This window comes from Talpa europaea, assembly GCF_964194135.1.
Source record: "Talpa europaea genome assembly, chromosome: 1".
Lineage (NCBI taxonomy): Eukaryota > Metazoa > Chordata > Mammalia > Eulipotyphla > Talpidae > Talpa > Talpa europaea.
The window spans coordinates 154,797,039-154,822,031 of NC_140073.1; the positions used below are offsets into that span (position 1 = coordinate 154,797,039).

General features: G+C 52.0%; 1 protein-coding gene across 1 annotated transcript; it reads right to left on the reverse strand.

The window, feature by feature from the left end:
• Positions 1-21,422: 21,422 nt before the first annotated feature.
• Positions 21,423-22,471, reverse strand: LOC311172709 (pre-mRNA-splicing factor 38A-like; the record flags this gene model as incomplete). Its single annotated transcript, XM_084236244.1, has 1 exon — positions 21,423-22,471. The coding sequence occupies exon 1, from the start codon at positions 22,359-22,361 to the stop codon at positions 21,423-21,425; it is 939 nt and encodes a 312-aa protein (XP_084092370.1). The 5' UTR covers positions 22,362-22,471.
• Positions 22,472-24,993: the final 2,522 nt, after the last annotated feature.

A 24,993-nucleotide genomic window follows, 5' to 3' on the forward strand; every position in this document is an offset into this window, starting at 1 on the left:
CCCCCTGAGAACCAGTCCCAGGTCTCACCTGTTCAATGCAGGGTGACCACCCTCAGAATCAGGAAAGTCTCTTGCATTTCCCTGAGGGTGTTGCCGGGAAAAGACGAAGGTGTTTTCAGTGGAAGGACAAATACTTTAAGATTCATCTCAGTTCATGCAGAAACCATCTACAGTGGTTTATTTTTTTTTTTTAAGATTTATTTATGTACACAAGAGTTGGGGTACAGGCCAGAGGTGCAGGGAGTGAGAGGATTCACCAGAGACAGAGTGGGGAGCAGAAAAGGCAGATCTACTGAAACACACTGCTGAGGGGAGCAGCTGGCGAGTCAGGAGAGGTCTGCTGTGCCATGTGGGTAGCTCCCTGGCCAGGGATCGAAGTTGTGCTGCAGAGGCTGCGGACAGCTTCATAGGTTCCTCTTAACCCCTTGAGCCACTGGGAGGCCCAGTAGTTTAATTCTCTGTACAAGATGTCAATTGAATTCTATATACAAAATGTTGTTCGAAGTTTATTCTTTCTTTTCTTTCATATACTTATATCAAATTGGTATTTTCTGATAGGAAATGATGTCTGGGACTACAGCCCTGCTCCATGGCATTGATTCTCCAGCAAACACCCAAATTACAGCGCCTTGATTTGAGAAGTCCCCTAAGGACTGGGGCTTGGAAGGGGGGGTCTTAAGCTTCTGGGCTTTGCCCACTGTGGATGGGCTAGCAGCACCCCCTTACTTCTCCCGGCCAGGTTTGCCTCAGCAATACCTGGGGTGCACTGGAGTGGGAGCGCCTGGGAGACGCTGGTGTTTGTCAGGGCGTCAGCGCCCCCGGCTCCTGGTCTGGCTTTGCCTCACTAGCTGCGGGACCTCAGGCTGGCCCCTCTCGTCTGTGACGTGGAGGAGACAATGAGAAGATGGAGAGCGATGTCGCTAGGGAGGTGTCCAGCTGCTTGCCCCCCCGCCCCTGCACCTTTGCTTTGTCCACGTCTGTCTACAGGACAGACGCCCCCCAGCACCCTGTCCACAGCACTGTGGCCCCGGCTTGTTGGCCTATGGAAGGGGGCTCGCAGAATTCCTTGGGTGAGCTCTAGACAGTTCTAGAACCTCTGGGGACAGGCGCTGACCACTAAGAGAAACGTCACTTGTTCCACAGCAGCACCCCAAGCTCTTGCAAATGGAGAAGTGGTGCCTGGACCCGCTCAGGGCCTTGTATAACCCATCCTCTCGTCCACACCGTAGCCCCTACTGCTCCGCTTCCTGCATCTGCTTCTCACCTCACCCAAGCCCCCTCTGCTGCTCTGCCGCATGGGAAGCCCAGACTTGAGCTACTCTGGGTATGTTTTGGGCGCCTGGTTCTCCTTCACATACTTCTCAAAGATTCTCACAAACACGGCTCTCGCTGACGAGCTGGGAACGGCCCCATAACCTGGCCTGCTGCCGACTGGCCTAGATATAAACACATGACCCAAGAATGGCCAGTCAGATCGCTTGCCTTAGAAATTCATTCTCCCCGAGAGACAGCACGTCAGGGCCCACTGGCTGTGGAGAGTTGAGCTGAAAGATCGCACTGGCTGGGGCTGTCATTCTGGGTTATGTGCAAGCTGAGAGGCGAGGCTGGTCTGAGGAGGCAGCAGAAGAGAACATCCACAGAGAGAAGCAGAGGGGGGCCTCCCCGGTGGCGCAGCGGTTGAGCGCTGGATTGCGAAGCTGCCCGAAGCCTCTGCGGCACTGGTTCGATCCCCAGCTGTTCCCCGGCCACCGGAGGAGGGTACCGCATGGCGCGCAGACCTCTCCTGCCGCCCGCTGCTCCCCTCAGCAGTGTGCTTCGGTCCTTCTGCCTGCTCTGCTCCCCGCTCTGGCTCTGGTGAATTCTCTCACCCTCCCGCGCTTCTGACTGTACCCAGTGCTTGAATAAATAAATAAATAAATCTTTAAAAAAAAAAAAAAGAGGAGAGAAACAGAGGGGGGACCCCAGGCCCCCAAGAAAAGGAGACAGTAGCTCTGGTTCCTGGTGGCCTTTCACTCCTGCTAAGTCAACCCTCATCTCTTATACTTAGATTCTTCGGGACTCCAGCCTCACAATATGCCTCTTGTTCTTGAGCAAAGTTGAGACGGCTTCTGATCCTGTGTAACCAGGGAATAAGATGAGGACCTATTTACTCTCTCCTCTTCATTTTATTTATTTATTTTTTATTTTTTCATTTTTTAAAGATTTATTTATTTATGCATACAAGATCTGGGCTACAGGCTAGAGGTGTGGAGGGTGAGAGGATTCCTGAGAGACAGAGTAGGGAACAGAACAGGCAGACTGAGGAAATACACTGCTGAGGGGAGCAGCGGAGAGACAGGAGAGGTCTGCTGCACCATGTGGGTAGCTCCCTGGCTGGAGATCGAACTCATGCTGCAGTGGCTGTGGACAGCTTCATAGGTTGTCTCCTAACCCCTTGCGCCACCAGGGTGGTCCCTCACCTCTTCATTTTAATACTGTAATGGAAGTCCTTGTCAGTGCAATAAGTCAAGAAAAAACAATTTAGAAACCGTGAAGACTGGAAAGAAAGAACTAAAACTATCTCTTTTCATAGATGCCTGTGAGTTCCTATGAGCTGGCTACTAGCTGGCCACTCATGAGCAACTGTGACCTATTTGCTATCTGCAAATCACAGCAGAGCATTCCTTGACTACCTACGGAGTAGAGACCATAGCACAGGCAGGCCCAGGGATGCCCAGGCCGCAGTTGACCTGATTACGTAACTATCTCCATGGCGGTCTCGGGATAACTCTGACCATGATAACATCAAATACTTTGTTGATGCAAATGTCTCTTGATGTATGGTCACAATGTCCCCATCCCTGTCCCTCATAAAACTTTGTCCCCCATTCTTCTCCCACCCTCAGGACCTTATTCCTCATACCATTGTCACATTGTTAGGGGGAAAAGGCTGTCCTAAAGCTAATTCCATACAGGCTTTGTGGACTCCACCCCCACCCCAGGCCAAAGCCACAGACACTGGGGACTCCACATCCCATCACCACCCAAGGGAAGGTGGCTGGGACCTGAGGGTGGGGTTCGGCAGCCAGGTGGGTATAAAGCCAGACACGTGGGCTTTGGAGGGGTCCCCCATTTTGGCTCTCTGCCAGCTCGCAGCGTCCGGCCAGCTCGGAGAGTGACTTTGGGTTTCCAGGTCGTCGGATGGGGTAGGACGCATTAAAGACTTTATTTCCCTATTTTCTCCCTGAGTTGTACATTTTCCTTTTCCTTTGTAAATAAACCTTTTATTAACCTATTGTGTGTGCCTGTAGTGGAGTAGTAATAAGTCCCTTGTAAGCGCGCGGGTGAGGACCCACAGCCGGGCAACCCGTTCAATATCGGGGCTGCTCTATAACAACATGATCAACTTTTCTTAGCCTGTGTGCTTTCAATAAATGGCACAAGAACTTCTGCTCAAGTAGCAGAGTCTTGCCTTGCAAACCTGCTCCATGACTGTTGTGTCCCTCATCGCGTACCCACCGCAGAGCAGCAACAAAGTTCCTGTCGCAATAGATGGCTGGAGTGTGTGCATTCTCTTGGAAAACCCAAGAGAGTACACAAACACTTAGAACTAATGAGTGAATTTATCAAGGTCACAGGCTACTAGGTGGCCAGGCAAAAAATCACTTGTATTTATGAGTGGATCAGGAGGATGTGGTATATACACACAGCAGAACACTGCTCAGCTATTATAAAAGATAAACTCCTGCCATTTGTGACAACATGGATGGAAATGGAGGGGAATTTACTAAGCAAATTAAGTCAGAAGGAGAAAGACAAATACTGAATGGTGTCACTTAGATGTGGAATATAGAAAAACAATACACAGGGTCAGGTAAAGCCAACTAATAACAGACCCTAGAAACCTGACTGCAGAACTGAGGCTCCCAGAGGGGGAGGAGAGAGAGGTGGGACAAGAACAAGCAGGGTGTGGTCAGAGCACAGTGGACTATGGTGGTGGACGTGGGTGCTTGGGTGTGGTGAGGTGTGGTAATAACGTCTGAAGGGGGAGATCTATAGCTCTGACATACAAACAATACTGTAATCTAGTGTTACCTTAGTGAGAAAAAAATCAATTGTATTTAAACATACTATCAATTAGCAGATGATAAATAAGATTGTAAAACACTAGCATTTAAAATCATCAAGACCATTTACTACCTAGGAACAAATGTAATTAAATGGTGTAAATCTCCTATATTAATGAGTCCGTTGCTGGACTCATTGAAGGAATACATAAGTAAGTGGGAAATTAGGATGTGTTCATAGATTGAACAACGTAAGATGCCGATGACTCAGGTGACAGGGATCTCCAGATTTATCTAGAGAGACAATGTGGTCTTAACCAGAAGCCTGCACACTTTTCTGTAGTAGAAATTGACAAAACTTATATAGAAATGCAGAGGACTTAAAATAGCCAAGACAATCTTTAAAAAGAACCAAGTAGGAGGACTTCACTACCAGATTTTAAGACTTTAGTATAAAGCTACAGTCTTTAAGACAGCGTGACAATGGCATAAAGAAATGCAATTAGATCAATGAGACAGATAAAAGTCCGGGAAAAAACCAAGGTGCCTGCAGTCAGTGGATTTTTGAAAAAGAAGCACCAACGTATTCACTGGCACTACCGAAGCTCTTTACTAAATGACATAGAATAGCCTGACAGCCATGTGGGCTACAGCCCGAGAACGCGAGAAGTACAAAACAGCTATGAGAAAAACGCAGGTGATTATTTTTTATGACTTTAGAAGTAGTCCATCACTTCTGAGACAGGTTGGAAAAGGATAAACAACAAAAGAAAAAAAATAGCTAGTTGCTCAAAATAAAAAATTTCTGCTCATTAAAAGACAGGAAAATTTAAAAATAAGCTATAAAGTGGTTGAACATATTTGCAGTAATCTATCTTACGAGGACTGGCATTTAAGATGCAGAAAGAATGCGTGCAAATGATCCAAAATGGGCCTAAGACTTGAACAAACCCCTCACAAAAGGAGACGCACTCGTGGCATCAAACATGTGGGAAGCAGCCAACATCATCAGTCATCAGTGAAATGCAAAGGAAAGCCACAAGGAGAAACCACAAGTCATTAGGATGGATAAAGCCATAAAGACTGACCACTGCCCAGCATTGGCGAGGGCCTGGAGCAGCCCGTGTCTCCCTGGCAGGAGTGTAAGATTGTACAATTGTTTGGAGCCATTTGATTGTTCCTAAAACATTCTGCTCCTGGGTGAGCAACCCGGAGAAATTACTTTATGCAAATGACAGATCGCAGCCTATGACACGGTGGGGCCAGTGAAGTGCGGAGCCAGCAGATGAGAGCAGAATGGGGGGCCTGTGGCCAACGTCGCTAGGAGCCCAGATGTCTCTCGTCAAACACACACTCCCATGGCGGCCCCTTGACCGCTATGGCAACATTTCCCAAGAGAAACTCGTATTTTTGGGATGTACCGTTAAAAGCAGTACCTCAAATTGCCTGGAGCCTGAAGTCATCCAGAGGTGCTGCCTAGAGAAGATTTCCACGGCAGGCCATGCTGGCTCACTGGCCATAGAAATCCGATTTAGAAAGTGCAATGAAGGCAAATGTCACAGTGGAGACTCGGACATTGACCTAGAACAGCTCTCCAAGACCCATCTTCACTGAGCCACAGACAGACGTTAGAACAGGGAACTTTCTGTGGGCCAGTCGGACTTGGTGGGGTGCACACAGAAATGGGGGAATCTCCCCCTCGGCCCCCTCATTTCAGCCGGCTTGTCATGTGAAATCCCAGAGAGACCACATGCAAAGCTGTCCCAGCCACTGCTCAGTAATAAACAAATGATCTTTTTTGCTGGGTATTAAACAGTGCACCCCAAAGTAATTCCAAAACTCCATTTCCTCCTTCTAGGGCTCTCTGACTGCAATAGGCCTGGTTTTAAAAAGGTGCTTATATTTCCTAGCTTCCCTTGAAGGTGGACGGGGCCATGTGACCCAGTTTTGGGTCATGAGATATAAGCCCCAATTGTTGGGTTGGTTTCAGGGACGCTCCTCAAAAGGAGAGCAGACCATACTGGCAAGTGCCCTCCCAGCTCCTGCCCCCTCTCCCCGCTACCAGCCTTCCTCTTTCCCTCCTCCGGAACTGTGGCTGTGATGGCTGGAGCTCTGGCAGCCATCTTGACAGAGAGCAGAGTGGGAGGTAGGAGGAGACCAGGTCCCTAAAGTAGCTGCCGTTACAAACCCCCAGACCCCTTTCGCGCCGGAGCCAAACAGACCTCCACCTTGTAAGGCCGCATTATTTGTTTGCTGGTTATAAGCAGCTAAATTCAGTCCTAACTGATCCAATATTCAAATGTCCAACAACAGGAGTGTAAGTAATAAATCATTATCCAGTTATACTGTGGATTATAGCCACTAAACGATTATGCAGAAAATATTTAGTAATATAAAGAGGTATTCGTGACACTGTTAACCCGCTGTAAGACAAGATGCACAGTAAGATTCTGCTTCATGAAGAGAAAATATGCATAATATATAGAAAAATGTCTTAAGCAGTTGCAACATATTAACCCCCCAGGTGGTGGTGATAAACTGATTTTTGTCTTCTTTTTTACTTCTCGTTGTGTATAATATCAAGAGTTTCCTAGTTTTGTGACAGAAAACAGTATTTTTTCTAACATGTAATTGTGGAGATTTTTTTTTAACATGAGCAACTAGAAGCTATCTTTTCATAAATGTTTAAGCACCAGCCGTGCTGTTGTCCTGTCACAACCTGGCAGCAGTGGCTTCCGCCGCGTCTGTGAAACGGCCCCCCAAGATTTGCCTCTCACCTTGCGCTTTTGGCTCCTGGCTCTGTCCGAGTGGGTATTCTCCAGAGAGGCGCTCTTTTCTGGGGGAAATTCAAGGGCTCATTTCCAGATTTCCCATTTTCCCGTGAATCTGTAACATTTAAGAAATGCATCGAGTTAGGAAGCGTGCCTCTCCCCCTCTGCAGTCAATTCCACTTCTATCTATGGCTAGGACAGTGGCACCTGTCACCCCGGAAGGAAGTGGGGTGAAAGGGCGTTTCCTCCTCTCCTGTCCCCGACAGGGAGTCTGCCACATCCTGTGCTGTGTTCAGTGACCTGGGTGTCCCTGCTACAAGAGTTATGCATACATGGATGTACATGCATTCACATACATATGCACGTGAATACATCACGGCAGGGGAAAAGGTTGAAATGAGATTGCAAACTTAGATGCAAACCTGGTAAACGTGTTAGGGAGCCACCCCACCCCCAGCGCTGGTACCATTCTGCAGGACAAGCATCATGTGCAACTTATCAGTTCTTCAAATATCTAACTTTACAATGTCCGTGTCCTAATAGATATTGAATAATAATTTAAATTTCTGTCCTCCCAGCATTTCAGAGGAGCTGCCGGTGGGTTGTGAGGCAATGCTCTCTGGTGTGACTTTGGACAGACACTGTGGAGCAGACCCAATGGAGAATGTCTTCTGTAGGAAAACCAAAGAGCCTCCATCTCGGATGGACGCCATCTTGGGCCCATGCTGGTAACTGCCCCACCCCGGGAAGACAGCAATTGTTTCTTTCATGTGTGTCAACCTGCACTTGTCCTCCTACTGCTCTTGGGGGAACAAGGATGCACGTGGCATGTCCATGGGACACCTGGCGTCCTGTCTTTTACAAGATCCCATCTAGAAAGTGGGTCTGAGAAGACGCCTGTCAGCGAGTGGTGTAGACACTGCCTTGACCTGAAGTCCTGCCCACACTGACACGAGAGCCACGGCCCCTGCACGTAAGTTGCCCTAATAATCCTGAAGTGTGTTCAACGGCCAAGCCTGCTTCATTCCTCAGACTCAGATGACCTCAGTTGGAGGAGCTCATCCACCCCAGCAGTCTCACGATCGGCGGCGAGCCAGCCAGGAGTCCTAAGGAAGTGTGAACAGATGCAGGGCAAGGGGGAGCAGAGGGGGCCAAGCTGGACCAGCTGGGGAGAATCCTGCAGGTTTGCACCTCTGTGTGAGGAAAGGGAGCTGCCTTTAGAGAGCAGAGTGGGTTTGCCCGTGAGCACGGAACACCCCAAGAACAGCAGCTGGATGACCAGAGGGCTGCAGGGTGATCTGGAGGGGACAAGAAGGAGAAAGGAGGGTGAGCTAGGGGTCCCAGCCACAGCTGGCTGCTGCAGTGCACCCAGAAACTGAATTACTGGTGAAGGTGCTGGATGCTTTGGAGCTGGACAGGGGGCTTTTTCAGGGGCTACAGTTCAGATGAGTAAAAAGATAGAGCAACAGGGAGAACATTTAGGGGTGATGGCTTATAAGGTGACTCCCATGCAGGGGTTCCCAGCACTGAGAACCCAAAATTAGAGCAGCCATCGCAAGGGAGGGTGGGACCCCCAAGACCTGGGCTCTCCAGGAGAGTGGCAGTGAGGATGGGGAATAGATGAGAGAAGCCGGCAGGGCAGGGGGTTTGCCTACCCGGGCCAGGCCACTAATCCAACAGGAAACCCCGACTGTGAGGGGAAGGGAAGGGGGACACGCAGGAGCTAGAAGTGTGGGGAGCGAGGGAGGCGTGTCTGCTGAATTGGCTGAGCGAGTGGATTGAGGCAGAAACAGAAAGTCGCGGCTTGACTCCTGCAGAAGGGGGACCGAGGAGGAGACGGAGTCATGTTAAATGGAAAAGAAATGTCTAGAATGGCAGTGCTGACTAATCTCCCGGCACCGGCACCGTGGTGGGGGCGCCTCACTGCAGGGCAAGTGCAAGACCAAGCACGATGACTAACTTGGGTGACTGGGTTGTGGCCGAGGCTCGATGAACAGGGCCTGCTCGGGGGCACCTTCTCTCCCCTGGAGACCGACTTCTGCGGAGGAACTGCAAGCGGTGATCCAAAAATTTGCTGTCTCTGCCGAACACAACAGGGGGCCTGATGAAGCCCCAGTCACTGCGGGGGCTGGGGGAGGACCCACTATCACCATCTGTGCCCGGGGCCTGGCAGGGGACCTTGGGGTTCCAACCGAGCACTTTGTGGGCTGCACCGAGGTGACAGTCATAGCAGATTTGAGTGAAACTGACGGAGTTAGGCAAAGCGCAAGGCGGAAGGTGGGAAAGTCTAGGCCTCCCTGTACAAGCAAAGGGGCGGCGAGACTGGGACTCACCCAAGAGCGCTGGAGGCAGCTGTGGGGAGATTTTGTCACGGCAGGAAATGAAAGACCTAATGGTAGTCTCCTCTCTGGCAGAAGCTGCCTCCAGAGAAACACTTCTGTCTTCCTACTCCTAAGCAGGAGGCAGGGGCCGGCGCTCCCCAGGGCTCCTGAGGGATGGGGGTGGAGCCCTCCTCCTGCTTGAGTAGGAACAAGTGGGGGAGTAGGAACAAGTGGGGCTCCCCGTGCTGAGCACACTGTTGCCTGGTCCCACTCCAACAAGCAGCAGCTTTAGTTGACATTAGAGTTGACATTGGAGCTAAATGTACTTTGATTTATGGAAATCAAATAAATTTCAGGGGCCAGTCAGGGCCAGGACAGGTAGGGAGGGAATGCAAGGAGAGTCAAACGAGTGTCTCTATATTTACAAACTCACAGATGCCGTTGAAATGATCCTCAATCTTTGTCTTACTGATACCGGAGTGTATGCTGGGGGTGGGGGTCTTACAGAAATTGGCCATTACGACTGCCGGTGAATTCCGAGTTGGCCTGCGCGTAGTGAGACCTGCAGGATCTGGGCCTGCACACAGATCCAGTGATGTTGCCAGCGCCTCGCGAGTACGTTAAATGTTAAATAATACTGCTGGGAGGACACAAGGAAATTACAGGCACACTCGCGGAATTCAAAAAGGCAGAGGGGGTAGAGCTCAGGGGCAGAGCATTTGACTGCAAAAAGGCAGGGTGCGATGCCCTGCCCGCGGCCCCGACCATAGTCCCCTGTGGCTGGTGAGAAAACCCGCTGGGACACGGAGAACGCCGGAAGACGATGGAGAGCTAAGTGGGGTGACCACCGCTGCACGCCCCCTCCCTGCGGAACTGCCGCAGCTCTACGCTTCTCTCTAGTGTCCTGGCTTTGTCTAATTCTTTCTTTAGCAGCCCCTGAAGGTCTCCTCCCAAGAGCAGAGGTTTTTCTCAGAATAAGTGACAATGGACTTTCCCCGTGCGATTCAGGGGGTGTGATTCAATCTCTCTGGGCCTCGGTTGTTCTTTGGAATCTGTGAAATCGGAATGGTCAGGACACCCGTGAAGTCCCTGCCCAGGAGAGTCTAGAGGACCAACTAGTGCTCAGCCGAATTAGCACCTGGTCTCTCTCTGACCACGCTCTTACGCATCCTTCACGACTTACCTCCAATGTCATCTTTTTGTGAGAGCTTCCCTAGCCCCTCCAGCAGGTTCTGGTCTCTGTCTCCACCTCTCTGTAAGTGCTGACACACCGCTTGCAGCCAAATGACACTCTCTCCTGTTCTCTGTCTGACCACGCCCTTACTCATCCTTTGCGACTCACTTGCGACATCGTCTTTGTGAGAGCTTTTCCAAGCCCACCGACAGGTTCTAGTTCTTTGTCTTGACCTCTCTTGTAAACTTGGACACACCGCTTCAGTCAAATGACATCATTGCAATAACATGGACCCTCAAGGGGAGCGGCTCTAACTTTCTATGTGTGCTTTTAACTCTTAATTTATGGTTTTCAAAAAGTCATAAAAGTTGGGAGAACAATGCAATGTCCCAACCATCCAACTCCCATGACCCAAGTATTTCAATCACTGCGCTTCTCTTGCTTAGCCCGGTATTCAACTCATGATTGTGTGAGTGTTTGTGGTGGATGGTGAACAACTGTTCATTCTTTGCCATTCCTCCCGTCAAGCAATGGAGCCAGCTTCTCCCTCTGCTTTTATATGGTCTGGCCCTGTGAGCTGCTTGGCCAACAGAAGGTGGTAGGAGTGGTTGTGCAGAAGGACATGCATTCTGGGAGGGAGGCTTGGAGTCACCCGCGTTGGGGGACACACTTTCTGAGTCCAGGCCTCTACACTGCTGGCGGCTTCTGCTCTTGCTCTCTGACAACCCTGTTGCCTGAAGCAGCTGGAGGGTGAGCGACCACATGTTGCAGAGATCAGCAGCCCCAGCGGAGACCCCTGTTGGGCCAACCAGTTCACTAACCCCAGAGAGACCGGCTCGCTGATGGCGAGCTCTCCGCGGACATTCCCCAGATCCCTGAGACGCTCTGCCCTGGGCTAAGAATTACTAGGAGTATTGATCACGGCCAGTGGCCCAGACCCAGGAACCACCAACCAGCCCTCAGAATCACGAGAGATAATAAATGTTGTTTTGTCTTTGTGTTTTACGGGTGGTTTAACATGTGGCCAAAATGCTACCCGGGCCAGGGTGTCATGGGTGTTTTTGAACAAATCAGTGAAGTGCCTGAGCTAAAGCATGTGGGCAAGTCACACGGAAAGGAGCCACAGCCATTTGTAAACCTTTCTAAACTTCTTTCTGCTCACCAAACGCAGTTTGAGCAGATACAGCATGCTAGGAACTGGTCGAGACGGGCTCTGCTGCAAAGCTGTTTCCAGGGTGTTCATCTCAATACCTCCAGCGCAGCAGAAGCTCCTGCATCCACCAGGGCAGGGAAGAACACGAGGGACATGGTGGCAGTTCACAGGTGGCGTGTGGCGGGACAACTACAACAAGTAGTCACAGCAATGGGGAGCGAGGGGGACGGAACCCCCTGCCCGGGACATTCATGTTCCCAGCTTCCCCCAAATGGGGGGCGACAAGCGCCCTCTCCATGCAGGCATGTCTGGGGGGGCTTGATGGAGTTCTAGAACAAGGTGTCTCTTAAATATAAGTTATCCTATCGTATAATTTGGGCCAACACTTTCTCCAGAAGGACCTGCCTCTCACCCTGAGGGACTGTGAATTCTTTAGACAACGGTTTCAAAACGGCTCATGGCCTGGCCTGGCCTGGACTGTACTCAGAGCCTTTTACTCTCCTTCTGACTAACCAGGGCCGTCAGCGCTGGTGACCGCGACGCGTGTCAGGGGCAGGTGTGCCAGCTGCCCCCACTGACCTGCGAGGGCGCCGGCGGTCCCTGGGGGGGTGTCTCTGGCCTTGACTTGGCTTTTGTGTCTCACGGCGCGTTTGAAGATGGAGTTTCTCTGGATTGAGGCGCCACGACGGGGCTGCGCGTCCTGCGTTTCCTGCTCGGCGTGGGGCGTCTTCTCTTCCGAGGGTAACTTCGGGCTCACCTTGACGGCCTCCTCAGCAGTTGCCCACAAGCCATTGAACGATTTCTTGGGGTTTTTCCCCAGACCTTCACTTTCCGTGGTCTCCATGGAAATAGGTCCAGTTGTTCCTCAACGCAAGGGCTGGAGCAGACCCTCCGTCACGGACGCTCCGGCTTCATTCTGAGAGCCTAGGAACAGAGAGAGAACAGTCTTCAGCAGGGCCCTGAGGCTATAACCATCCCTTAGAAGGTGGAATCCACTCCCTTCCAGAGTCCAAGAAATTTGGAGTCATCTGTGCGTCCCGGCAGCCGCGTCTTTGTCAGTGAAAACGAGCGTCTCGCCACCGCGATCTGCACGCATCCGTCTACCGTTTTGTAATTGAGGTTTATTTTGTCCTCGGATACACTTTTGGGGAGAATGCGTCACGGGGCTTGTGGAACAAACTTTCTGAGTAATTCAGAGAGAGGGAAGCGCCGCAGCAGCGGGGGCGGCTCCGGGAGGGGAGTGGAAGGGACACAGCGGGGCAGGAGGACCCGAGGGCGGCGGGCCGGGGCCAGGCCCCACAGTGGCGCCTCAGAGGTGGGAAACGTGAGCGCTGCGAGGACAAACCTCTGACTGTCCACTGTGGCCAGGCCCGGCGGAGCACGGCCCCGGACAGGACAGTGCTGTGAGCAGCCGCGGGGACGGCCCGCGCTCTGCAGCTGCCCACTGGCTGCAGGGGACAATGGCGGCCTCCCTGGGGGTGACCACACGGGATGTCTGCTCCAGGCCGCTTTTCACAGAAGCAAAGGGTGACAGAGGAGTGAACCAGGACTGTCCAGGCAAAGCCATCTCCTGCCCCTCCCTCTAGGGCAGGGCTGTCCCGGGGAGGCAGAAGCCTTTGGAGGGTGTGTTCATGGGCTGGGATTTCTTGTGGCTTCCTGCCCATCTCGGGGCTGGGACCCTGGCACCCCCTGGACGCAGAGAGGGTTCGGGCACATGACTTGTACGCGGCCGTGCCTGTCCATGCTCCTTGGTTCCGGCACCGCCTCTATCATGCTCGTGAAGGGTCGGAGAGGCCTCGGAAGCATCAATCTGTCTCAGATTTCTTTTGTAGAGTGGAGAGGATGGGGGGCTCAAGGACACCCCCTTCCCACTTCATCCCGGCTACCCGGAGGCCCTCCCCCGGAGTTCCCCATGGGTGTGTTCCCAAACCCGGGTCCAAACAGGCGGCAGCGGGCAGTAGGTCAGGTGCTCCTAGCACAGTCAAGAAGTTTGCCTCCTGCGTCCCCCTCCACCCACCCCCCAAGAGAATGTCCTTGTTTATCAAGTACGGCAGGAATTAGAACCTTTGGGGAGGGGAGATTTGTTCCAAGAACCAAACACTAAGGACACAGAGGCAGAAGTTTCGCCCGGGGGGAACGTCTCCTTTCCTACCTGCCGGGGGGCCTGGTGACAGCTCAACCACCCACCCTGCAGGCAGAGTCCCCAGACGAGCATGAAGCAGTAAGAGGCTGAGAGATGAGCATCAGGGCCCTAGAGAGCCAGGGGTTCCAAAACTAGGACCTGCCTTGGGGCAGCGTGGCCTGTTGGGGTGTAGGGCGTCCTTCACTGCCTTGGTCAGGTGTGACCCCGGCACAGGAAAGACGCCCCGCTGGCTGGCTGGCCCTACACCTTGGAAGTGAAGACAGTAAGGGATGACCCCCAGGGGTACCTGGGAGGCGATGCTCTTTACAAAGGTGCAGGGAACCCACAGCTCGCAGGCGGAACTGGTGATTCCCAGGCACAGCAAGGTCAGTCTGAGTCAGCAGGAGGTGTGGTTACCCAAAGGAGAAACCAGCTGGGGCCACCCCACAGGCCCAGAGTGAGAGGTTTCTACCTCAGCCAGGAGAGGGGACCCCTGCCCTGTGTCTGGTAGGAACCTTCCTTCCAGGTGGTAGCTGGGGTCACATCACCTCCTGTTGTCTAGGGGCGGGCCGGGGAGGGGCTGGGGTTGAGAGCAGTGTGAGGGAAGATGTGAGCTGGGGATTGCAGGCTGAGGAGGCGGAGCGGCGTCTGGAGTCCCTGTCCCTGGAGGTGATCAGACAGCTGCTGAGGGTTTAGGGTTCTGTGACCCTCCCAACGTTGCCTCCTCTCTCCTTCCCTATGTGCCTCCAACCCACCAGACTCTGATGTGGAGACTGTTTGAAGCTAAGACTTGATCTGGGGGCAGCAGTGGGCAGGGGTCCCCGTGGAGGGTGCTGGGAATTCAGGAGTTAATGGGGGGGGTGTCTCTGAACTGGAATCCCTGCTGCTTCCAGGATGCCTGCAAGGGAGGAGGACCCAGAGCTCCCTGCGGGCTGGGCTGGGAGCTGAGGCCAGAAGTGGCAGGTGAGCACCAGAAAGGTGGGGCCTGGGGTGTGGAGGTGACTCAGGGTGGCTTGGGGAGGGGCGGGGAAGGGGCCATCCCAGGGCAGGTGGCCGGCCAGGGTGACCCAGAGGGCAGATAGCTCCTCCAGAGGGGAAGTGGAAGCAGAGTCAGCTCGGGGTCCCCACATGGGGGTGCTCATTTGAGGAACTTACAGGAAGTCAGTCTAGTCTGAAACTCTTGAGGGCCGTGGCTGCTACCGGCAGCCTGTCCCTCTGCACGGAAAAGGCTCCCCGAGGCCCGACCTCAGACTTGCTGTTGCCTTTCCAGCTCGGCACCATCGCGGCTCCATCCTGGGCTGCATTTTTTAAACTTGAGAGAGCATCTCCCTCCCTGCCTGGTTGTTGTGGCCCGTGAGTCCTGACACAGGCCCGCAGCTCACGCGCCCACCACCTCGCAATAGGACAGTCCACTGGCCCCAGCCCCGGTGTCCCCTGGAGCCAGCCCCTCAGGCACCCCCAGCCCGCCCCCGATTTGCCTTCTATCTTGGAGCCCTTCCTGACACTAGGAGATGGGAGGGCGGGGGTGCAGCCCTGGAGGGGGGTTGGCTTCCCTGTGCTTGAGGCCTGGCCAGGCAGCACCTGCAACTCACACGCCGACGGGTGTGGCTCAGGTTCGTTCCCCGCCTCACCTGCTTACACCTGCGTCCTGAAACGTGAGGCTGAGGCAGGGGCTGTCCTGGGGGCTCCCAGCGAGCTCGCCAATCCTGTGAGGCTCTGGGTGTGACAGGCGCCACCGGGCCTGCTCTCCCACCGGCCCCGCCATTCCTCTCCAGTGCAGGGCTCCGAGGCTCTGAGCAGGGCCCCAGAGGAGCAGGACCACAGCGCCCCTGCAGGCCTGGGCGGAACCACCACAGTCAAAGCCAGGGGGCCCTGCTGGGGAGCAGGGCTGGGGCAGGAGGAGGGCGCCTGCAGAGGGACTGGGGCACTGAGCAAACACTGCCTCTCCGCTGTCCCCTCACGAGGGAATGAGTGTGTGGCGCCTCCCCCAAGGAGAGAGCCAGCCCCCAGCACCTGCGCTACTGCAAGCCTCTCTGCTCCAGGCCGCCCGGAGAGGCCGGGCCCAGGCTTCCCAGGGAGCATGTGCCAGGCAGGGCAAGTTATGACCCAGAAGGGCAAGGGAGGGTGCTCTGCAGTGCAGGAAAGGCCCGCAGTGAGAACCAGATCTCAGGAGCCCCGGGAGCCCTGGGTGGGGGAATGTCACTCCCTGGCTGCTCAGACCACCCCAGAGGGCCTTGGAGGTCAGGGCCTGGAGCAGGCCTGGCACAGAGTACGTCTTGGGGCAGGGAGGCAGCTCCAGCAGAATGCTTGGGGGATTCCCAGCAGGGTCTATACTGAAGACCCACCTTTGTCTTGGGGGAGGGGAGGGAACGAGTCTCCTTAGCTGTGACCCTGACCAGAAGGGCTGAATGTGTTTCGCGGAAGCAGGCGGTCTCCATGGGAAGGCGGGCCCCTCAGTGGGAAGCCAGAGGGGGTCAGAGCTCGGGAAGCGGCCCCCAAGACACTCTGTTGTCAGGTGACCTGTGTGGTGTGGGCCATCTTGGGGTTCTGGGGTGAACAAAGGAGGAGAAGGGAATGGAATGTCCAAGGAGAGGGGAGAAGAACCCTGGGAAGAGTGAAAGTGGACAGCAGAGGTGGTGGGCACCCCGTGGCCCTACGCCTGGCGGGGGGGCCCAGTCGACGTGGTGGCCACATGGGGGCAGTGTTGGCTTCAGGGGTGGGGGGTGTCCTGGCGGCCATGCGGGAAGGGGGTCCTCACAGAACCCTGACCATGGTGGAATAGAGCAGATCGCTTTATAGAATAACTGAGGGGGGCCTCCCTGGTGATGCAAGGGGTTAAGCACCGCACTATGAAGGCATCCTCAGTCTCTGCAGCATGAGTTTGATCCCCGGCTGGCCAGGGAGCTACCCACATGGCACGGCAGACCTCTCCTGTCTCGCCCGCTGCTCCCCTCAGCAGTGTGTTTCAGTGAGTCTGCCTGTTCTGTTCCCCACTCTGTGTCTGGTGAATCCTCTCACCCCCACATCTCTGGCTTGTACCCCGGCTTTTGTATGCATAAATAAATAAATCTTTTAAAAAAATAGAATAACTGAGGGGGAGGGGTGTGGGGTATGGGGGAGGGGTGGGGATAATGGGGGAGGGGCGTGGGATAACGGGGGAGGGGTGTGGGGTAATGGGGGAGGGGTGGGGGAGAAGGGGTGTGGAGGGAGGGAAGAACTGAAGCCTCAGGGAGCCAGAGATGGAGCAGAAGGCAAAGCTTCCTCGCTGGGCTTGTTGACTTGCCTTTTTTTTTTTAAAGATTTATTTATTTGTTTGTTTGTTTATTTATTTATTTATTTATTTATACATGCACTGGGTAAAGCCAGAAGCGCGGGAGGGTGAGAGAATTCACCAGAGCCAGAGCGGGGAGCAGAGCAGGCAGAAGGACCGAAGTACCCTGCTGAGGGGAGCAGCGGGCGGCAGGAGAGGTCTGCACGCCATGTGGGACCCTCCTCCGGTGACTGGGGAGCAGCCGGGGATCGAACTGGCGCTGCAGAGGCTGCGGGCAGCTTTGCAATCCAGCGCTCAACCGCTGCGCCACCGGGGAGGCCCGTTGACTTGCTTTTGGCTGCACACAGGCAAGATGGACGTGGGTCTCCGTGAAGCTGTTGAACAGACGCACTGGGAGAGGAGGCAGGATTCGGGGGAGACTTTGGGCCTGAGCTCCGAGAGGGATGGGACACTTGGGGGAGCTGGGCCCGAGCACAGCCCACTGTGCAGGTCCCAGCAACCAGCGGTGACCCGGAGGTTGCCCACTAACCAGGCGCGGCCTCACGGGCCTGCCTCAGCCTGAGCGGGTTCTCACCCAGGCAGCATCTCTTCAGCGGCCAGAGACACTGAAGGTGTCAAGACAGGGCGAGGTGAGGGGGCTCCCTGGGGCCCGGGGCTGCGGCGGCCCCCCGGGGCCCTGCCCTCCTCCATGTGGCGCCCCCCATCCCTGGAGAGCAGCCTCCGCTCCACATCCTCGCAGCCTGGACCGTCCCCAAAAGGCAGGAAGTGGGTGGACGGGGCGACGAAATCCGCGTGCAAGACGGCTAGACGGAGGTAGATCAAGTGTGAGCAGCACCCTTCCCTGACGCCGCCGCAGAAGCTGGGGGGCTCTGGCAAGCCGGGAAGCAGCCGCGCTGCAGAGAGGGTGCGCTTTCTCACAGGAAGGGACTCCCGTGCCAGCGAGGCGCGCGGCTCCCTCTGTCTATCTTTAACCGCCTGCCGCCCGAGGAGAAAGCCCGTGAGGCAGAACAGACTCACTTGTCCTGGCGGCGAGGATCCTTAGTGGCGGGCGCGGGGGGCAGAGGGGGCTGCAGGGGGCCAGAAGCTGAGGGGGCCAGCGGGAGGGGGCCGTGGTCTGCCTGCAGGCCGTGGCGGGCCCAGGAGGCAGGGAAGCCTCGGAAACGAGCTTCCAAAACCTCTGAAATAGACCTTTAGATCTGCCGACAAGTTGAGGCTGATGGCGTTTTTAAAGCTGAATCCCTCCAGGAGGCAGAGGGCCCGGAGCAGGGGGTGAAGTAGTCAGTTCTGCGTGGTCCTCCCACTTCGGGGCCGTGCAGGTGCTCGGCGCCAGCAGAGCGAGGGAAGGGAAGGAGGCAGAGTGGACGCGGGGAAGTGGAGGGTGCCCAGGCCGCGCCAGGGCAGGGACGGGGCTGGCAGCGGAGACAGCCAGGAATGGCAGCTCCCCAGTGCGGGGTGCCTGGCCCAGTGGTCTTTTCCCCTCTCTTTCCGGCTCATGTGGCGATTTGGGGGATTTGCCTTTTATGGTGAGGCCAGAGTGAATTCTTGGGTGAGATGGCGGCTCAGGTTAACCCCAGCTCCCAATGCCCCCAAAATGCAGGCCTGCAAGGGAGCGCGCTCTGCCGCACTGGAAGTTCAGATGAAGACTCGCGTCATGGCCTCCTGGCCACGGGTACACTCTGCGCCTTTTCAGCCGGCCTCGTTCATGGTCTCGGCAGATGCAAACGGAGAAACTGAAGCTTCAAACTCCTCTAGCACTTTCTTTACAGAAATGGGGGCCCTCTGATCTATGAAGCTGGTGTTTGTTTTGTCCAAGACTAATGGTGTGGACACCTTCCGGGGCTTAAATCACCTACTGTGTGTCTGCCCAGTTCTTTGTGTGTTTCAACATAGACTATTAACACACCCACAAGGCTGGGCCTTCCCCAAGGCCACTACCAAGAAAGATTTCCTCATCTCAGTGATGTGGTGGATATTTTTACAGCGTTGGGAGGACTCTGCCGCCACCTCCAGCGAGAATGGCATTGGTCTCTTTTGTTTCAAGCCGGTTGGTGCTGACAAAGCGCCAGTGGACATAAGCGAGACTAAGGAGAGCAGAAAGCTATGAGTCACACATCAGTTGGCTCATTTGTTAACCCAGGGGAGGTGGCAGTGTGAGAGGGGCGCTGCTTTGCACAGCGATTGTGTAGGGCTTTGTCGGGGTTTTGCTGTCGCATGGGTTAGCCAGGTGACCGTTCTCTGGAACACCTGCTTAGGGCTTGGGAAAGTGGTGGAGTATCGTTCAAGGACCAAGTAAACTTATACCCAAATTAGAGTTTTGGGACAAAACTGATCCTAAACAACGGATCATAAAACCAATAGGAAATAGGAATAAAGAGAAAAAGTCAAGTTTACGGCAGGACCTGCAGGTTCTTTGCCAAAGTGCTAATTGTGAAGATGCATCAATGGTGGCCGACATGAGCTTTAAGGTTCTTAAGAAATGATGCAGTTTATAAATCAAAGGTCAGCTGAGACAGGAACTATATAAAGGGGACCAGCGTGATGGAAGCATCACGGGAGGCACGAGGGAGTCTCCTGTTCTGGGATCGTGGCCGAAGTCCAGCAGCGCTTAGCCCCATTGCACTTGCGGCTGCAGTGCGTGTCTGCCAGCCACCCCAAGGATTACTGGAGCACGAGTGTCCCTCTCATCACCCCACCTTGACAGGAGGTCTTAGGGGTGCCGTATTCCACGCAAAGAGGAAAGCAGTTCCCAGGAAGCCTTGGAAAAGCGCAGTAAGAAAAGCCCACCAGGAGTTCTGGAATCATGAGCCCATCAGCCTGCCCAGAATTGCCTGATAGCAGGTTCCGAGAAAACCCTGTCCACCTGTGCATCCAAGGTTTGGAGGTTCTGAAGGCGGTGCCTGCTAGGGGCCCTCATACGTGACGCTGAGGGACGAGGGCCTGGTATGTCCCAGGAGACGAGGCACCTCCTTGATCTTTCTTCTCCAGCCCTTGCAGAAGAAAACCCCAGGGTCCCCTGAGGTCCCCTGGAACACCGAGGTTAGCAAATAGTAGGGTGGGGGGCAGCCCAGGTAAAGGGCAAAGGACGGGGTGCCCAGGCTGTAGAACGACCCAGGAGCACGCAGAGGGATGGTGTCCAGTGGGATCGGGGAGGGAAGGGGCGGACAAGACAGCTTGAATACCTTTTCTGTGGGGGCCAGAGCCAGGCTGAGCAGGAGGGATGCCTCCCGACATGGCCCTGCAGCCAGCCAGGGTACCCCCAGTCCTTGCTCCCTCCTCCACCCCTGGGGTGGAGAAGAGAGTGAGGGGGTGTCTCCAGCAGGTCATCTCCCACCCCCCAGTCTAGACCGTGCTAGCCTGACTAGTATGCGATAGAACCTAGAAACCTTCAGTGTGGCTGAAATTGGCAAAGGGTGTAAACATACAGCTCACAGAAAAGGAAACACGAATCACTCTTAAAAACCACAAAATATTTTTAACTTCATGTCTCATAACAGGAAAGAAAATCCAATCCTTACCAAGACCCTTTTTTTCACTTATTACATTGGTAGAAAATAGTTTATAAGACAATTGGTGAGACCGAGGGACAGCAGGCAGCCCCCCGCCCCCCACGGCTGTGGGATATAACGCCATGGGGCAGCTTGGCCATGTCTGCCAGAATAAAAAGCTACTTCACGTTAACCCAGCAAGCACACCTGCAGGCCCACAGGTCAGCCTGCCTGTGAGGTGGGTGGACCAGCCATTGGAGAGACCAGACTGTAGCTCAATCAGGAAACCGTCACACTAATTAGAAAATTCTAAACATTTCCATCAGTGGAGGATGATGCAGTGGTAGAAGCAAGTGAGAGGCAGCTGTATATACTGATCAAGAAGGGGTCCTAAGATAGTTTAAGAAAACAAAAACAAGAGCAGGAGAGAATGTATTCTGTCTTCACAAGGTAAAATGGTATATGGATATATCTAAGAAGTTCTGGAAAGAGTTACAAGAAATGAGTATCAACATCTAAACTCATATATAGGTACATTATGGTTGCTGCTATTAGTATTTATTTATTTATTTTTTTTACTGTCAGTTATTTTTCATGTTTATTATCACTTCGCTGATGTTGGGGTGGGGGAAGAGTAGAAGCCAATGTGTTTTACTGATTTGAGCTCTGAATGCAGTAGCAGCAGCATAAATCTCAGCATCTTCATAACATGGGGCAACCCAAAATCTAAAGTATAGAAAAATGCAAGATGGATATGTCAAATTTAATTAAAAAAAAAAAAGTGATCAGGTGGCCAAAACCTTTGCTGGTCACTCATACCTTCCACATCCCAAATCCTTTCTTCCCTTACAAGTTTGAATAAACCAAGAGTTGTTGTACTAAAGGGTCAGAAGCAACAATTGGGTAACACTATTCCTCAAACATAGGTCATGATTCAAGAAGAGATATAAATCTCAGCACCTCTTTCATTTAAAAAAGAGAATATTGGCTAAAAAATTCTCATAGCTGCCTAGGAAGTTCTTAATCCTTCCACACAGATGCCTTCATCCATAAGCCATTTGGACTAAAACCGGAGTCCATTATTCATTCCCTCTCCGGCTCTTCTTGTGGCTTTTCTTAGACCTTTCAGGAGACTTTGAGTGGCTCCTATGTCTGTGACTATGATGATGACCTGGTGATTTGGAATGGGATCTGTGCCGTCCATCACGGGACCTACTGCGATGTCGATGTCGTCTTGGACTTTTGCTCCGATGCCTTTCTCGGCGAGGGGCGGGGCTCCTCCTCTTGGGAGACCGACTCCCCCTTCTTGGAGACCGGCTCCTACTCCTCCTATAGCGCAGTGTGGGAGAGCGCCGGGGTTTGTCTAAGTCTCGGTAGCTTCGGCGGCGGTGATCAGGTGATGGTACTCGCTCCAGCTTTTCCTCCTCCTCTTCTTCACTGGACTCCACGCCATCCATGTCCTCTTCTAGAGCACTAACCCGTGGCTCCAGTTGCTCGGCTTCCTCTAGCACATAGCGTGTCTGCAGCCGTGGGAGAATGATATCACAGACTCTCTCACTGCGCAGCAGTTCATCAATAAACTCGTCTACACGCTTCAGTTCAAATTCTCCATTACGGTTCTGGCTCTTGATTTTTCTGTAGTCGTTATGCAGAGGCTCCAAGTACTTGTAGCAATCCATTGCAGCGCCTGTCAGCCTCAGGTAAAGTGCTCCCAACATGCGGACATACTCGAAGTCTTCATTTTTGATAAACTCTACAATGGTGTCCTTCTGTGGTTGAATCTGAAGCATCTTCAAGGTCAAACATAAAAAGGGAGTTGGCTTTATGTTGTCACCATAGACGCCACCCACAAACCTGAACTCCATGGCTTTATCTACTACAAGTTCAGCTGTAAGCCCAAAGCACTCTTCTTTCCAGTATTTGGACTCATAAATTCGGGTTCGAATGATCTTCTCCACCAGATATTGAGGGTTGGTGTCGTGGATGCTATGCGCATCCTTCACCGTGCGGTTCGCCATTTCAGGATGCTTCCACTTCTATTTCCGGCGGGTCCTTTAATACGTCACATCCGGATTTAACAAAAAAAAAAATGGAGATGGGATAAACTAAACCGCTTAAGCAACCATCTTGAAACCTATAATTAGTTATTATAGGATAATCTTGAGCAGGCGTATACTTTAAAAATCTTTAATATTTCCCTGATTACAAGTGATGTTGAACATTTTTTCATGTGCCTGTTGGCCATTTGCATTTCCTCTTCAGAGAAGTTTCTTTTTAGCTCTTCTGCCCATTTTTTGACTGGATTATTTTCTTTGTTTTTGTTGAGTCTCATCAGCTCTTTGCAGGAAATGCAAATCAAAACTACCATGAGATACCATCTTACACCAGTGAGAATGGCACATATTAAAAAAACTAGCAACAACAAATGCTGGCAAGGATGCGGAGAAAAAGGAACTCTCCTGCACTGCTGGTGGGAGTGCAAACTGGTCCAACCACTATGGAGAGCTGTGTGGAGATTTCTGGACCTACTAAACATAGAGCTTCCATATGATCCAGCAATTCCACTCCTAGGTATTTACTCAAAGGACACAGAAACATCAATTCCAAAGAGCACCTGCACCCCTATGTTTATAGCAGCACTGTTTACAATAGCTAAGCTTTGGAAACAACCCAAATGCCCAAAAATAGATGACTGGATCAAGAAGATGTGGTACATATACACCATGGAATATTACTCAGCATTCAAAAAAGATAAACACAGGCAATTTGCAGCAACATGGATGGCGCTGGAAGGGATCATGCTCAGCGAAATAAGCCAGAAAGAAAAAGAAAAATCCCGGATGGTCTCACTCATAGCAGGAATCTAGAAAACTTAAATAAGGGACCAGGAAAATGAATAACTATAAGAAAGTGAAAATCAAAATCAACAAAAAACTATGAACCAGAGACACTCTATGGGGGGTGGGGGGCGGGAGGGGAGGGATTGGGGTCAGAATGGGGGCGTTGCAATTGTATGGGGAATATAAAAATAAAATTTATTATTTAAAAAAATCTTTAATATTTAAAAAGTATATGAAAACATTAATCTATTCAAAAAGTAGGTAAACCTTTTGAGAGAAAAATGAATAGGGCAGATTTTTTTTTAAGGAAAGAAACTTAAATACAGAAATGAATCACTTCTGAAGACTGAAGAGGCAGGGAAGTTATGGGATCTGACCAAGACCCATTGGACAGAGGAAAACTGGTCACGACGACGAGGAACAATCAAGCTGTTTTAAAGATTAAGATTTCCCAATACACCAGATATAGAATAAAAGTGAAGTATTAAGCAAGATGTTTAATTCCCTAATTAAATTGTTCTCAACGTGATTTAAATAAAACAGAGGCAATTAGGTAGTCAGTACAATGTAGCACATCGGTGGGATTGTGACAAAATTAAATACCAGTCTTGAGTAAAGACCTTTAAAGTGAGACTGGAAGGGAAATTCATCACGACACTGAGTCCTGTGCATGTCATTAGTGTGGTGCTGCTGTAAACCAGAGCCAAATCCTGCTCGCACCATTAACGTGTGTGGAGACGTGGCCAACACACCAAGACAAACAATGAGTTACTGGGACAGTGTTACCAAAAATCATAATTTGCTGGTGATGTTTTGTATGACACATAGCCCCAAATAGCCAATTGAAGCTCTTGGAATTACAGAGAATTCAGCCCAGGGCCAGAATACAATAGATCCACTGTTAAGAATAACAAGCAAGTAGAGAGATTCCAATCATAGCAGTAACAAACCCAGAAAACACAGGCTAACTGGATTGATCGATCCACATAACCCACATAAAGGAAAAGCTTGAGAAATGGAAGGAGATTTTTCTCTTTAGAGAAGAATGTGGTTTTTTTTTTTTTTTTTTTTTGGAAAATAGAAAATTAAAAACATGGCAGTCCTCACACAGTTAATAGATTGTTTTATTGAAATTCCAATTTAAAAAACCTCATCAGAATTTTGATAAAATGATTTTGAAGTTCTTCTGCAGGATACACGGCAAGATTAGCTTAAATTTCTTGAGAAATGAAGGTAATGAGGAGTCTACTTAGAAATAGCATTAAGTGCAACAATAGTAAGACACAGAATGGACAGCTTGGAAGTGAAGACAGAATGGACTGCTTAGAAGTGAATTCCTACCCAAGGGATTATGTCTCAGCACTATGAAGCTATCGGCAACCCCTGCAGCACGAGTTCGATGCCCAGCCAGGGGGCCTGACCCACATGGCGCAGCAGACCTCTCCTGTCTCCCAGCTGCTCCCCATTAGCAGTGGATTTCAGTAGATTCACCTGTTCTCCCCACTCTGTCTCTGGTGAATCCTCTTACACCCTGCACCTCTGGCCTACACCCCAGCTCTTGTATAAATAAATAAATAAATAAATAAAATCTTTAAAAAAATGTTATTTCGAGAAGAGGCATCACAAATATCAAAGACGAAGGGATCATGAAACCAGATAAAAACATCAGAAGAAAACTATAAACCAACAGCTCTTACCAGTGTAGGTGAAAAAGTTATCAACAAAATACCAGCAAACTTAATCAGTCAACATATAAAAGGGATTATGTGGTATGACAAAATTTATGGTATGACCGAATACAATTTATTCC